This window comes from Oncorhynchus clarkii, chromosome 20 (assembly GCF_045791955.1).
Source record: "Oncorhynchus clarkii lewisi isolate Uvic-CL-2024 chromosome 20, UVic_Ocla_1.0, whole genome shotgun sequence".
NCBI classification, from domain to species: Eukaryota; Metazoa; Chordata; class Actinopteri; order Salmoniformes; family Salmonidae; genus Oncorhynchus; species Oncorhynchus clarkii.
Genome location: NC_092166.1, coordinates 63717102 through 63733304, shown reverse-complemented (window position 1 = coordinate 63733304; position 16203 = coordinate 63717102). Strand labels below are relative to the sequence as shown.

At 41.2% G+C, this 16203-nt stretch overlaps 1 protein-coding gene across 1 annotated transcript; it reads left to right on the top strand.

The window, feature by feature from the left end:
• Positions 1–150: 150 nt before the first annotated feature.
• On the top strand, positions 151–15997 carry LOC139376698 (PHD finger-like domain-containing protein 5A). Its single transcript, XM_071119560.1, has 4 exons — positions 151–265; positions 656–679; positions 13785–13951; positions 15812–15997. The coding sequence occupies exons 1-4, from the start codon at positions 214–216 to the stop codon at positions 15899–15901; spliced, it is 333 nt and encodes a 110-aa protein (XP_070975661.1). The 5' UTR covers positions 151–213; the 3' UTR covers positions 15902–15997.
• The last annotated feature ends 206 nt before the right edge of the window (positions 15998–16203 follow it).

Genomic DNA, 16203 nt, shown 5'->3' with positions numbered 1-16203 from the left:
GCAAGGACCCCGGGATGAATTATGTGCAGTTTTTATTTATTATTCTCCCTTTGAATTTAGCCAGATTAATTCACTAACATATCCATAAGCATAATATTTTACCTAACGTGAAATAATCTAAAATAATATGATCCGAAAAAGAAACTAAACCGAAAGAAAGGAAGAAAGGGTCAAAGTTCAACATAGCCATTGCATGCCCTGCGTTCGACGACAATGGCTAAACATCATCCAGATTTGATATTTTGTAGAAAACAAGCCGGTGTCGGTAAACTATTCGTTTTATTTTTACTGCATATGATTGTATAACTACTAACTTCTTGTCAGCAATGATGCGTGCTGTGAATGGGTTATTGCTGTGCTCAAGCCTTTTGTTGATAGTGGCTAGCTAGCTAAGCTAGTACAGTAACGAACATGCTAGTAGGAGCAGTTAGCAAATGTTGTTCATTCATTTAGCTAGTTAACGTTACCATAACTTGCTTCTTCGTCAACCCTTTGGCATGCCTTCTAACGTTATAGTTAGCTATATTGAAGCTAAATTGACTCAACTTTGTTATTGATTGCATAACGTTACTGGCGTAGCCAGCTTCACGAAACAATTATTTGTTGGCTAAGTTACTGTACAATTTTCAGTAACTGATTTCTGTTTACTTTTCAGCTATTGGAAGATTGTGCGAGAAATGTAAGTTTCAATATAACGTTTACAACTTTACATTCATGTCGGTCTCAAATAGGGTCATGTCTCGGGGGTTGTTAAGGGCCGCGACGCTCGGTTTGAACATGAACACATCACTTGCGGTACGGTTTTGAAAGCATAAGGGTTTTATCTTTCATATTGGCAATAAATAAAATGTTTAATTGATACCCCCTAGGGTTAGGGTTCCCAAGCGGACATATTTCCATGTTACAGCGCTTGTTTAAGGAAAGCAGATTGAAGACAGCTAACGTTAATTAGCACAGGTAGTGCACTATCTGCGTCTCTGAACACCTGTGTAAATGGAAGACAGGCGCCACAAACGTTTTGTCACCGAAAAAGACTGCATGCTGCAGCCGTCTTAAAACAGTGTGTATTTTGCATTTGTGAAATTATTTTGATTTGATATGAAAGTAGAGGGATTTTTGTTTCTAGAGCCGTATCGCAATTGAGAATCGATTCACGTTTAGATTGAGTATTTGGCTGGTTTGGCTTCCAGAGCCAATTCGCCCTTTAAACAGAACATATAAAGGTCCTTTCACTAAGTAGTAACGTCAGGCTCATTTAGTCAAATATTGAGCTAAATAAAACCTTTTCATACATGGTTGGCTGAAGTGGTCAGAAGGTGACTTTTTGGACCTGAATGCCAATGCATTCAGGAGATACAGGTGCTCAAAGTTGACCCCATTTTACATACCCTACCTAGCTACAGTTTGTTACGCAAGATATGTGACAACTATGTTTCCATACTCGAGTATACAGCTTAGTTTATACAAAACGTCGCTATAGATTTTTAAACTAACCTGCTCCTGGCGATACCTTCTTCGTTCTTAACTCGGGAAAGGTTAAATGTCCAGTTGCAGGTGGTTCTACAAAAACCAGAGAACTCAGGAAAATATTAAATCATGTTTTGTACTGCGCGAGGAGGTTCCTCGCCATCTTAATAAGCTTCTAACTTATAGCCTATGTCACTTGTGCAATACGCAAGCACCTGTGCTCCGTTGGCCTCTCCTTAAAAAACGCTCATTAGCCCTTCAGAGTCCCATGCAGGAATAGCTAGACTAGAATAGCTTGCTGGACATTTATTTTTTTGCATTTCTTATACCAATACACTATTCGAAGGGCGCAAGCTCTTTGTTGCTGAATGTTAAGTACAGCAGCCCAATAGAACTCCCTGGTAGATTGAAAGAAGCGTGAACGCGGTAGGGTATAGCAGTTTATTTATTCAGACCCATAACCATTTGATATTTGTCAAGAGAAGTGAAAGCCTTCTGCATCTAAATCTAGTCCTATATTATTATTAAAGGATGACATTAGAATGGTGAAGATAAGGACAACTTATTTCATTTAACTGTTGAAAGCGTGGAAGGAATAATAGCGAGAGAGAAAAGGTGGGAGGCTAATAACATTTGGGGAAATATTATGGAAGGTACAGTGTGTATATATATATATATATATATATATACAGTGCCTTGCGAAAGTATTCGGCCCCCTTGAACTTTGCGACCTTTTGCCACATTTCAGGCTTCAAACATAAAGATATAAAACTGTATTTTTTTGTGAAGAATCAACAACAAGTGGGACACAATCATGAAGTGGAACGACATTTATTGGATATTTCAAACTTTTTTAACAAATCAAAAACTGAAAAATTGGGCGTGCAAAATTATTCAGCCCCCTTAAGTTAATACTTTGTAGCGCCACCTTTTGCTGCGATTACAGCTGTAAGTCGCTTGGGGTATGTCTCTATCAGTTTTGCACATCGAGAGACTGAAATGTTTTCCCATTCCTCCTTGCAAAACAGCTCGAGCTCAGTGAGGTTGGATGGAGAGCATTTGTGAACAGCAGTTTTCAGTTCTTTCCACAGATTCTCGATTGGATTCAGGTCTGGACTTTGACTTGGCCATTCTAACACCTGGATATGTTTATTTTTGAACCATTCCATTGTAGATTTTGCTTTATGTTTTGGATCATTGTCTTGTTGGAAGACAAATCTCCGTCCCAGTCTCAGGTCTTTTGCAGACTCCATCAGGTTTTCTTCCAGAATGGTCCTGTATTTGGCTCCATCCATCTTCCCATCAATTTTAACCATCTTCCCTGTCCCTGCTGAAGAAAAGGAGGCCCAAACCATGATGCTGCCACCACCATGTTTGACAGTGGGGGTGGTGTGTTCAGCTGTGTTGCTTTTACGCCAAACATAACGTTTTGCATTGTTGCCAAAAAGTTCAATTTTGGTTTCATCTGACCAGAGCACTCTCTTTCACATGTTTGGTGTGTCTCCCAGGTGGCTTGTGGCAAACTTTAAACAACACTTTTTATGGATATCTTTAAGAAATGGCTTTCTTCTCGCCACTCTTCCATAAAGGCCAGATTTGTGCAATATACGACTGATTGTTGTCCTATGGACAGAGTCTCCCACCTCAGCTGTAGATCTCTGCAGTTCATCCAGATTGATCATGGGCCTCTTGGCTGCATCTCTGATCAGTCTTCTCCTTGTATGAGCTGAAAGTTTAGAGGGACGGCCAGGTCTTGGTAGATTTGCAGTGGTCTGATACTCCTTCCATTTCAATATTATCGCTTGCACAGTGCTCCTTGGGATGTTTAAAGCCTGGGAAATCTTTTTGTATCCAAATCTGGCTTTAAACTTCTTCACAACAGTATCTCGGACCTGCCTGGTGTGTTCCTTGTTCTTCATGATGCTCTCTGCGCTTTTAACGGACCTCTGAGACTATCACAGTGCAGGTGCATTTATACGGAGACTTGATTACACACAGGTGGATTGTATTTATCATCATTAGTCATTTAGGTCAACATTGGATCATTCAGAGATCCTCACTGAACTTCTGGAGAGAGTTTGCTGCACTGAAAGTAAAGGGGCTGAATAATTTTGCACGCCCAATTTTTCAGTTTTTGATTTGTTAAAAAAGTTTGAAATATCCAATAAATGTCGTTCCACTTCATGATTGTGTCCCACTTGTTGTTGATTCTTCACAAAAAATACAGTTTTATATCTTTATGTTTGAAGCCTGAAATGTGGCAAAAGGTCGCACAGTTCAAGGGGGCCGAATACTTTCGCAGGGCACTGTATATCTCTCAAAAATAAAGGGAACACTTAAACAACACAATGTAACTCCAAGTCAATCACACTTCTGTGAATTCAAACTGTACACTTAGGAAGCAACACTGATTGACAAATTTCACATGCTGTTGTGCAAATGGAATAGACAACAGGTGGATACTATAGGCAATTAGCAAGACACCCCCAATAAAGGAGTGGTTCTACAGGTGATAACCACAGACCACTTCTCAGTTCCTATGCTTCCTGGCTGATGTTTTGGTCACTTTTGAATGCTGGCGGTGCTTTCACTCTAGTGGTAGCATGAGACGGAGTCTACAACCCACACAAGTGGCTCAGGTAGTGCAGCTCATCCAGGATGGCACATCAATGCGAGCTGTGGCAAGAAGGTTTGCTCTGTCTGTCAGTGTAGTGTCCAGAGCATGGAGGCGCTACCAGGAGACAGGCCAGTACATCAGGAGATGTGGAGGAGGCCGTAGGAGGGCAACAACCCAGCAGCAGGACCGCTACCTCCGCCTTTGTGCAAGGAGGAGCAGGAGGAGCACTGCCAGAGCCCTGCAAAATGACCTCCAGCAGGCCACAAATGTGCATGTGTCTGCTCAAACGGTCAGAAACAGACTCCATGAGGGTGGTATGAGGGCCCGACATCCACAGGTGGGGGTTGTGCTTACAGCCCAACACCGTTCAGGACGTTTGGCATTTGCCAGAGAACACCAAGATTGGCTAATTCGCCACTGGCGTCCCTGTGCTCTTCACAGATGAAAGCAGGTTCACACTGAGCACGTGACAGTCTGGAGACGGTGTGGAGAACATTCTGCTGCCTGCAACATCCTCCAGCATGACCGGTTTGGCAGTGGGTCAGTCATGGTGTGGGGTGGCATTTCTTTGGGGGGCCGCACAGCACTCCATGTGCTCGCCAGAGGTAGCCTGACTGCCATTAGCTACCGAGATGAGATCCTCAGACCCCTTGTGAGACCATATGCTGGTGCGGTTGGCCCTGGGTTCCTCCTAATGCAAGACAATGCTAGACCTCATGTGGCTGGAGTGTGTCAGCAGTTCCTGCAAGAGGAAGGCATTGATGCTATGGACTGGCCCGCCCGTTCCCCAGACCTGAATCCAATTGAGCACATCTGGGACATCATGTCTCGCTCCATCCACCAATGCCACGTTGCACCACAGACTGTCCAGGAGTTGGCGGATGCTTTAGTCCAGGTCTGGGAGGAGATCCCTCAGGAGACCATCCGCCACCTCATCAGGAGCACGCCCAGGCGTTGTAGGGAGGTCACACAGGCACGTGGAGGCCACACACACTACTGAGCCTCATTTTGACTTGTTTTAAGGACATTACATCAAAGTTGGATCAGCCTGTAGTGTGGTTTTCCACTTTTAATTTTAAGTGTGACTCCAAATCCAGACCTCCATGGGTTGATAAATTTGATTTCCATTGATAATTTTTGTGTGATTTTGTTGTCAGCACATTCAACTATGTAAAGAAAAAAGTATTTAATAAGAATATTTCATTCATTCAGATCTAGGATGTGTTATTTTAGTGTTCCCTTTATTTTTTTGAGCAGTGTATATAAATAAGAGTCAGCCTACTAGTTATACAAAGAGGCCCTATTATTTCAAATTCGCTAGCCTATACTTATAACTTTGTATGCCACATGTGCTGCACCATAATCACATGTTCTCTTCTGCTTTATCATGGTTTAAACGATGTGTGTCATTCCAGACCATATAAATCAGTAATGTACAATTCAGTAATATAACGACCCTGGGTTTATAAGCACGGAAATCGACCCTGCCACAGCGAGCATGCTTTTGCGACACAGTCGATAGCGCGCCGGACCTCGGGCTCGAAGGTCGAGGGTTCGAAACCTGCTCCCTGCTGTTTCATTACAGTAATAGGTTTCACTCTCAAAGATTTGCCTGCTGGAGCTAGTTTAATTTATTTACCCAAGAGCACCTATAGCTAGCAACATCTGTGGGCGTTAATGGTTTTTCTGTCGTGTGTAATGTGCCGATATCATATATGTATTGGATAATGGCACAATCATTTGGGCTTGGGCTCATTACATGTTGCTAATGTAGGGTTCATAAAATGTATTTTATATATGGCGGCTCAGGTAGCATCGGGTTTGAATTTTCATGCCGCTTAACACTCTAATCAAATCTAGACATTTATATGCTTTTGAATCACACTTCTGGTTTTGGCGGGAAATACCGGGTTACCCAATCAGTGAAAGCGTTACAATGTTTATCTCTCAATACGTATGAAGTTTTGTCTAGTGCTGTATGTTGCAGTAGCGGTGTGTGGGTAAAATCATCGGAGAGGCCAAATCCCCCCACCCCCCCTAAAAATAGCCATATTGCAACACAATTATCACAACACATTGATTTGCTCTATAACCTGTTAGTTCATATGTCTTGACACCGGGCCATATAGGCCTAAGGCTGAGACAATAAGATGACAGTGGAAGAATAAATTCAACCACACATTTGCTTCATTACAAAACCGGTGAGCAACATCTGTCCGGTGAAGTCCACAAAACATATTGCATGTAACAAACAGTTACATGACCTACAGCATTGTCAAGCAAGGTAATGTTTACAACATTTTTAGAGACAAAACAACCTCTGCTATTCCAGCACCATTTCAACTTCATCTAATATCACCTATGCATAGTCTAATACAGTGATAACAAAAACTATTTAGTCCAATCAACGTAAGCTAAATATGAAGTGCTGTCCATGGGACTGATTTCTGTGTGTGTGCAAGTACTTGTAGAGAAACGCCAATACCATCCGCTTTCATTTTGCCTAAATGTTCTATGACTCTGTCATATAGTACATGCTTTTAGTTCTTGTTGTCCTAGGCTACCTTGCTAAAATACTTGATTTGCTAGCCTAACATCCTTTTAATGGGCAATGATGCGCAAGGCAAGCTAGTTAACATTAGCCTACTACATCTAGCTACATGTTGAACTTCCATCCTCTCAGGCCAGGGGCACAATGCATGAATGTATGGTTGGATCAGAATAGCCTTTGTAAACATTGGCCAGCATGGAGAATTAAGTAAAGCCACAAGTCCAAATCCCGTTCTCCATCCATGGCTAATTTAGCAAGCAATTTTTTTAGCTAGCTAGCCATCGGAGAACAACGATACAATGAGATGCAACAATTTTTAAAAAATGGGTCAATAATTACGTTTGGCTTGTGATGTTGATCGGTCTGAAGCCAAATTCAAACTGGCTTCCCTTTGTTTGTTTTTTTGGTGCGCCAGGACTATTCACAGCTGAGCTCACTCGGTTTAGCTCAATACTGACTGGCTATTATTTTACATATATATTTTGGGGGGGGCAACTGCTCGCTGGCTTCCCTTGCGTTCAATGCTACGGGCGGTAACAATATCATACTCTTTCTGACCATACAGCATCAAATCAAATTTATATAGCCCTTCGTACATCAGCTGATATCTCAAAGTGCTGTACGGAAACCCAGCCTAAAACCCCAAACAGCAAGCAATGCAGGTGTAGAAGCACGGTGGCTAGGATAAACTCCCCCAGAAAGGCCAAAACCTAGAGAGGAACCAGGCTATGAGGGGTGGCCAGTCCTCTTCTGGCTGTGCCGGGTGGAGATTATAACAGAACATGGCCAAGATGTTCAAATGTTCATAAATGACCAGCATAGTCAAATAATAATAATCACAGTAGTTGTCGAGGGTGCAGCAAGTCAGCACCTCAGGAGTAAATGTCAGTTGTCTTTTCATAGCCGATCATTGAGAGTATCTCTACCGCTCCTACTGTCTCTAGAGAGTTGAAAACAGCAGGTCTGGGACAGGTAGCACATCCGGTGAACAGGTCAGGGTTCCATAACCGCAGGCAGAACAGTTGAAACTGGAGCAGCAGCATGGCCAGGTGGACTGGGGACAGCAAGAAGTCATCATGCCAGGTAGTCCTGGGGCATGGTCCTAGGGCTCAGGTCCTCCGAGAGAGAGAAAGAAAGAGAGAATTAGAGAGGGCATACTTAAATTCACACAGGACACCGGATAAGACCGGAGAAGTACTCCAGATATAACAAACTGACCCTAGCCCCCCGACACAAACTACTGCAGCATAAATACTGGAGGCTGAGACAGGAGGGGTAAGGAGACACTGTGGCCCCATCCGAAGATACCCCCGGACAGGGCCAAACAGGAAGGATATAACCCCACCCACTTTGCCAAAGCACATCCCCCACACCACTAGAGGGATATCTTCAACCACCAACTTACCATCCTGAGACAAGGCCGAGTATAGCCCACAGAGATCTCTGCCACAGCACAACCCAAGGGGGGGCGCCAACCCAGACAGGAAGATCACGTCAGTGACTCAACCCACTCAAGTGACGCACCCCTCCTAGGGAAGTCATGAAAGCCAGTAAGCCAGTAAGCCAGTGACTCAGCCCCTGTAATAGGGTTAGACGCAGATAATCCCAATGGAGAGAGGGGAACCAGCCAGGGCGGTTCGTTGCTCCAGAGCCTTTCCGTTCACCTTCACACTCCTGGGCCAGACTACACTCAATCATATGACCCACTGAAGAGATGAGTCTTTAGTAAAGACTTAAAGGAAAGACTTAAAGGTTGAGACAGAGTCTGTGTCTCTCACATGGGTAGGCAGACCATAAAAATGGAGCTCTATAGGAGAAAGCCCTGCCTCCAGCTGTTTGCTTAGAAACTCTGGGGACAATTAAGAGGCCTGCGTCTTGTGACCGTAGCGTATGTGTAGGTATGTACGGCAGGACCAAATCAGAAAGATAGGTAGGAGCAAGCTCATGTAATTCTTTGCAGGTTAGCAGTAAAACCTTGAAATCAGCCCTTGCCTGAACAGGAAGCCAGTGTAGGGAGGCTAGCACTGGAGTAATATGATCAAATGTTTTGGTTCTATTCAGGATTCTAGAAGAAAAAGAAACGCACACCTATTTAGGCGATGTGCTGGCTAGTGGAGCAGAAAACTTGAAAATAAAAGAGAGCCGCACAATCTAGGAGCTCAGATGCAAAAATGTAATTACCAACCAAGCTGTCTTCATCAGGGTATAATCACAAACACTGCGGGATGACTCGTTTATATAGTGTCAAAAGACACAGACGTCTGTAATCATGGCCAAGAGTGGCCTAAATCATTGGTTTATTATCAAATATTAAAATGGCATACAAAGAACAGCACACAAACAACTAATAGATAGCATACGATCATAAATTCATTTCCGACTACACAAGCTTACAAACAATTACAATGGCAAAGTCACAATAATCACAAAAATGGCTTCAGATCAAAGTTTACGTTGAGACCGAAGTGAGCAAGGGTCTTTAAGTTAAAGATCCAGGCAGCCTCTCGTTTTAACAATAAATTATCAAGGTCACCCCCTCTCCTAGGGAGGGTGACATGTTCGATGCCAATATAACGCAGAGACGAAATCGGGTGGCCTGCCTCCAAGAAGTGGGCAGCAACTGGATAAGTAAAGTTTTTACACCTAATGGTGCTATGATGCTCTGAGATACGTACTTTTAATTCGCACTTTGTTTTACCCACATCATTTTTACCACAAGGACAATTTATAAGATAAATATACTGCCTTAGTAGAGCACGTAATAACACCTTTGATTGGGATCGATTTCCCTGTTTGTGAGTGTTTGAAGGATCTACATTTATAAGTGCCATTGCATTGAGCACAGCCATTACATTGGTAATTTCCATCCAGTAGGGGCGCAAATAGACGTTGTTCAGGAATATCTTGGGGTGGTAAATCAGAGTGTACCAATTGGTCTCTGAGATTTCTGCCCCGTGAGAATACGACCAAGGGAAGGTCCGAAAACACATTACCAAGACTATAATCGGATTTTAGAATGTGCCAATGTTTGTGAACAATTCCCTTAATTTGTTCAGAACGCTTTGAATAGTGGATAGTTAGAACACAAGAATGCGTCTTTTTGCGAGACTGACCTTAAAAAAGGTCATGTCTCATTTTGTTTTGAATTTTTTCAATGGCAATATTAATCTGATCATTTTTGTAGACCCTCTCCTTGACCTTTCTTTGCTTCTCAGCCATTTTTCTGTCGAAATCTGATTTTGTTTTTTGCAAATTCTTTTGATTTGACAGAATTGGCTGTAGGGCAAACTATTTTTCAAGGGAAGTGGGTGACAGATCAGGATTCAGGAGAGTCAGGATTCTAGCAGCCGTATTTAGCACTAACTGAAGTTTATTTAGTGCTTTATCCGGGTAGCCGGAAAGTAGAGTATTGCAGTAGTCTAACCTAGAAGTAACAAAAGCATGGATTAATTTTTCTGCATCATTTTTGGACGGAAAGTTTCTGATGGGGTATGCAAAAAGCTGTCCTTGAAACAGTCTTGATATGTTCTTCAAAAGAGAGATCAGGGTCCAGAGTAACGCCGAGGTCCTTCACAGTTTTATTTGAGACGACTGCACAACCATCAAGATTAATTGTCAGATTCAACAGAAGATCTCTTTGTTTCTTGGGACCTAAAACAAGCATCTCTGTTTTGTCCGAGATTAAAAGTAGAAAGTTTGCAGCCAAGTTTGTGTCTGAAACACAGGCTTCTAGTGAGGGCAATTTTGGGGCTTCACCATGTTTCATTGAAATGTACAGCTGTGTGTCATCCGCGTAGCAGTGAAAGTTAACATTATGTTTTCGAATGACATTCCCAAGAGGTAAAATATATAGTGAATACAATAGTGGTCCTAAAACGGAACCTTGAGGAACACCGAAATTTACAGTTGATTTGTCAGCGCATCAGATAGATACGCTACCCATACTGAGACTGAGGGGCGCTGTTTTGTTTGCTCTGATGCTTTTATTGGTGAGATACTGAAGGAAATGTATGAAACCGAGAGATGAAAGATAAATATTTTTTTGTAAAATTTGGGGTGAAGCCTGCCTTCTCTTGATAACCAACCTACCAATAGGATGTTTTCATGGATATCTTTGAATGCAGCAGGTAATCATTCTTAAAGTCATTACTTAGTCAAATTAACCCCAGGATTGGTATAAACTAATGGTTTATGTTAAGATTTATGAATTATATTCATGACATTTCACATATATTTAAATTATGTAGATAAACAGACATTAATTTGCATGAGACAAAGTCCACTTGATCAATAGTTAGTGCGCTAGTGTCCTATGATGCCACTGGTGCCAATGACCACCAACTGGTCTGGGGCAGCCATCTAAGGTTGCAGTGACTTTATATTCACACAGCTTCTAAGGACATATGAGGTTTACATGCCACATTTCATTGCCCGTTGTCCATTGGTTCAGTTCTTATAGCCCTAGTGTGATATGGTGCCATCTAGTGGTGTAGTGTGGCTGACTTTGAATGCAGAACATTTAAAAAAATAATTATCATGTGCTAACAGGCATCTATTGGCCATAATTGAGTGCAGTAACAATTCTTTCTCAAAAACATTAGACTGATGTAATGAGTCTAAATACAAAATCTAGATTGAATCTGAAGTATGGTTCATGAGAAGAGGATTTTGAGCATTAGCATTACAACTGCAAAGAATGAGTTGCTAATAGTGTTTTTAAAAGTTTTTTTTATATCAATACCAAATTCAGTGTGGTTCATCTTAGGGGTGTCAAGTTTCAAGTTGATAGCCAACTGTGGAGTGGATTTATAAATTAATGATAAGTACCCACTCATAAATACCTCATGAGCTTAGTTCAACTGTCGTAACCCATCAGAACCCAAAATATAATCTTGTTTTACTCCAATGTTTGTAAACTAACACTAAATAGCCTCAACATGGTTGGACTATAATTTTAATATCATGGATGGTCAATCATTGCTTCCATAGCTCGGTCTATACATTTGAGTGGTTATATTTCTGCAGCCCCATCCCTCAGCTTTTTACTGAAACTGCTGGGGAGAACTCTTTGTTTCAACTGCTGATTGCCACTTTAAGATATCGATGCCAAACTTAACATGGTTCATCATGGTAATGACCCTAAAAAGTTTCAAGTTGATAGGCCATTGTGGAGTGGATTATTGGATTTCCTGATTTATCCATAACTCGGCCATCTCTTAACCAATCCCTTCTCTCAAATGAAGAGATGTACCATGGCCTATTTTGTGTTTCCAAGATGGAGGAAAATCATTCCTGGTGGACCTCTGTTCAGCATGAGGAAAGTCACGTACATATTACGTTTCAAGTCTCTAGGTCAAACAGGGCGACGGATATGAGACTGCTTATAACAGCGCCAACTATAGGCGAACTGGTGCCATTATTTTTGACAAAGTTACTCATGGCCTCTGGTAACTTTTTTACAGAAACTAATCTATGCTTGAGTTATTTGACCATGTCAAGGGGGAAAAAAATACAGAGAATAACAATCGGTTTCAACCCCTAATTACTACCAGTAAGATGGCCCACCCACCGTCAGAATAGACATTCCCATTCAAGTTGACATCTATCTATTCCCACTCAAATCAGCTTTTTTGATGAGTGGTCCTCAACCATCTTTGTGGTACCATTTGAAAGTTGAAATTTCAACTTAATTTACATTCAAGTACATTAATCAGCCAAAGCATGACACCCACCCTCTATTCAAGAGTGTGCTGTGTCTCAAATGATGGCAGGCACAACACAAATACCACAGATGAAAAATAGGGACTAAGCTACATGTATGAACAATGAAAAACATTGAGTTTACGCATTTTAAAATAATCAATGTTAAAGGGGGGGCATACAAGTTTGACAAACAACCCTGTTAGTAAGTTTTCATATCAAAATCAACCGTTTTATATTTTTCAGTGACAGAGACTTTGTGATGGTAGGATGGGGTATGCAAAACGGGTCAACTTTGAGCGTCTTGATCTCCTGGATGTTTTGACATTCAGGTCTAAAAATACATTTTTAGACTACTTCAGGCTAACATGTATGGAAGGTTTCATGCAGTCAGAGAGGTATTGAACTCTTATGGAATGACCCAATAGACAGAAGTCAATGTCCCCCTCTCCAAAAACTGTGTAGTTAATACTTTTTTTCTCCTCTTCCTCAGATTAACCCCATACACCCTGCAGTTAATAAATATATATATATATATATATATAAGAACATTTCTAAGTGATCCCAAACTTTTGAACGGTAGTGTATATATATATATATATATATATATATATATATATATACTACCGTTCAAAAGTTTGGGATCACTTAGAAATGTTCTTGTTTTTGAAAGAAAAGCAGCTTTTTGTCCATTCAAGTTGACATCTAGGCATCTGTTTCTCAAACTAAGCACTGTAATGTACTTGTCCTCTTGCTCAGTTGTGCACCGGGGCCTCCCACTCTTCCTATTCTGGTTAAAGACAGTTTGCGCTGTTCTGTGAAGGTGGAAGTATTACACAGCGTTGTACGAGATCTTCAGTTTCTTGGCAATTTCTCGCATGGCATAGCCTTCATTTCTTAGAACAAGAATCGACTGACGAGTTTAAGGTGACAGTTCTTTGTTTCTGTTCATTTGGAGCCTGTCATCGAACCCACAAATGCTGATGCTCCAGATACTCAACTAGTCTAAAGAAGGCCAGTTTTATTGCTTCTTTAATCAGAACAACAGTTTTCAGCTGTGCTAACATAATTGCAAATGGGTTTTCTAATGATCAATTAGCCTTTTAAAATGATAAACTTGGATTAGCTAACACAACGTGCCATTGGAACACAGGAGTGATGGTTGCTGATAATGGGGCTCTGCACCTATGTAGATATTCCATGAAAAATCTGTTGTTTCCAGCTACAATATCCATTTAAAACATTAACAATGTCTACACTGTATTTCTGATCAATTTGATGTTTTATTTTATGGAAAAAGTTGATTTTCTTTAAAAAACAAAGCCCTTTCTATGTGACCCCAAACTTTTGAACAGTTATATATTTCAACACTTTGATGGCTTTGTTTATGTGCATGGCTCAGTTCAAAATTGCATTAACACACTCACCCCTCTCTCCCCACTCTCCCAGGCGATGGAAAGTGTGTGATCTGTGATTCGTATGTGAGGCCGTGCACTCTGGTGCGCATCTGTGACGAATGCAACTACGGGTCGTACCAGGGGCGCTGTGTCATCTGTGGAGGTCCCGGGGTGTCTGATGCTTACTACTGCAAGGAGTGCACCATCCAGGAGAAAGATGTAGGTGTCCTACCCTCTCACCCCTTTCTCACACTCTGCTTGTAAAAGGAGTAGGAAGATCTGCACACTGAATGCTCCTGTATAGTTAATATAATCTACATTGGAATAAACTATATGGGATAATTCAACAGTGTGCAGCAGGTACTTCTTTTACAAGCTCAACCTAATATTTATTTATTTCTTAGTTCCAGTCTTTTACTTTTAGATTTGTGTGAATTGTTAGATACTACTTCACTGTTGGAGCTAGGAACACAAGCATTTCGCTACACCTGCAATAACATCTGCTAAATATGTGACCAATGAAATTTAATTTGATTTCTACTCCTTTCACAACATTTAATGTTGTAAACAATTTATAGATGTCTAAGCAGGAAATTGAAATGAAAGTGGTTCTGTAATTTTCAGCAATCCAGTTTATACCCATTGTCTCACGTCAGATAGCGCAACGATTCTGTCGGGATTGAGGGATGAGCATCGCATATGAGTAATACCACCTGTTAGAAGACAATGGTGTACCATAAATATTAGAGGAAAGGAGAAAGCATTTCCCATGGAAAGAGATGATAAAGATTCCTGTCTGTCAAAGTGGTCTTGCTTTTTAATAGTGTTGCACAGGTATACAGGCACCAAAACGTCATGATGCCAACATTTTAGAATACCCTAGTACCGTTTCATATGATACTAGCGACTTTTTCTGTCAGACCGATCTAAAGAACCTGCTGGCTCCTGTTATGCAATGTTTATAAAGTCAGTTGAATTTAAGCAACAGCCACTAGCCTATTGTATGCAGGTTCAATAATATCCACTTCACTTTCATTCACATATCAGTTGTAGCCGCATCCCTACCAGCCCTCACTCATCTGCTTTTCCACGTCCTCTCTTCTGTTTTCTTCATTTTTTCCCCCACAAATATTATTTATTTGCGATGGCTATTGGGGATGCAGACCCAGACCCTGATGAGTCTTCTGTTATTAGATTTGTACATTTTGTTTGATTGGAGCAGTGAGAAATGTTGATACATTGTATAATTTCATTTCCCAAGTGGGCGCAGTGGTCTAAGACACTGCATCTCAGTGCTAGAGGTGTACCAACAGCCAACTTGGTTCGAAACCAGACTGTATCACAACCGGCCGTGATTAGGAGTCCCATAGGGCGGCGCACAATTGGCCCAGCGTCGTCCGAGTTTGGCCGGTCTAGGCCGTCATTGTAAATAATAACTGACTTGCCTAGTTAAATAAAATGACACTTTTTCTTTTCACCCCTCTACCAATAACTGCCCTTTGAGGGAAAATGTCCCTCCCTGGTCTTTGTGGTTGAATGTATTTTTGAAATTCACTCTTGGACTGATGGACCTTACAGATCATTGTGGTGGGGGGGTACAGAGATGAGGTAGTCATTAAAAAGTCATGTAACTATTATTGCACAGTGTGAGTCCATGGAACTTATGGGATTTGTTAAGTACATTTTTACTCCTGATCTTATTTAGGCTTGCCACGAAAAAGAGGTTGAATACTTATTGACTCAAGACATTTCAGCTTTATTTTGTATTAATTTGTAAACATAAAAAAATAACATAATTCCACTTTGACAGTATGGTGTGTTGGCCAGTGATGACAATCTCAATATCACTAAATGTTTAATTCAGGCTGTAATGCAACAAAATGTGGAAAAAGTCTAGGGGTGTGAATACTTTCTGGGCTCAGAACATGTTCGGCTTGCCATAAAACCTTCCCAATATGTACTACCCGTTAAGCTCATTTTTTTCACACTGAGGTGTCTTGGTTTCTATACTGCCACTCTGGTTTATACCTGCACCAACCATTTGCTACTCTCTCTACACTTCTTGGTTTGACCCTACAGCGAGACGGATGCCCCAAGATTGTGAACCTGGGCAGCTCAAAAACGGACCTGTTTTATGAACGGAAGAAGTATGGCTTCAAGAAGAGGTGAAGACAGGACAGTCCAACATGCTTTGCTTCAGTTTTGTTTTGACTTTTCTTTTTGTAAACATGTTTTGACAATACAATAAAGCTTTCTTTTATATTACTGCAATGTATGTATTTCCCTTTAGTTATAGGGGTAATGATCTAGTGTTCACACTTCTGAATTGAGCGTTAGACATTAAAATTCAAATTTGATATCATGAACTAGAACTGGGGAATGTTCAGCAGGAAGGGTTGACTAACAACTCTCATCACCTGACTCAACAGTGGATTTAAGCACGCTCTCCTGATTTGAGATGTGATTCAGTG

Excerpts from the sequence above, each read along its gene's own strand:
- LOC139376698 (XM_071119560.1), top strand. The coding sequence starts at position 214 with ATGGCTAAACATCATCCAGATTTGATATTTTGTAGAAAACAAGCCGGT. Across the intron at positions 266-655 it reads TAGAAAACAAGCCGGTGTCG|CTATTGGAAGATTGTGCGAG; the intron begins GTAAACTATTCG and ends TTTACTTTTCAG. Across the intron at positions 13,952-15,811 it reads GCACCATCCAGGAGAAAGAT|CGAGACGGATGCCCCAAGAT; the intron begins GTAGGTGTCCTA and ends TTGACCCTACAG.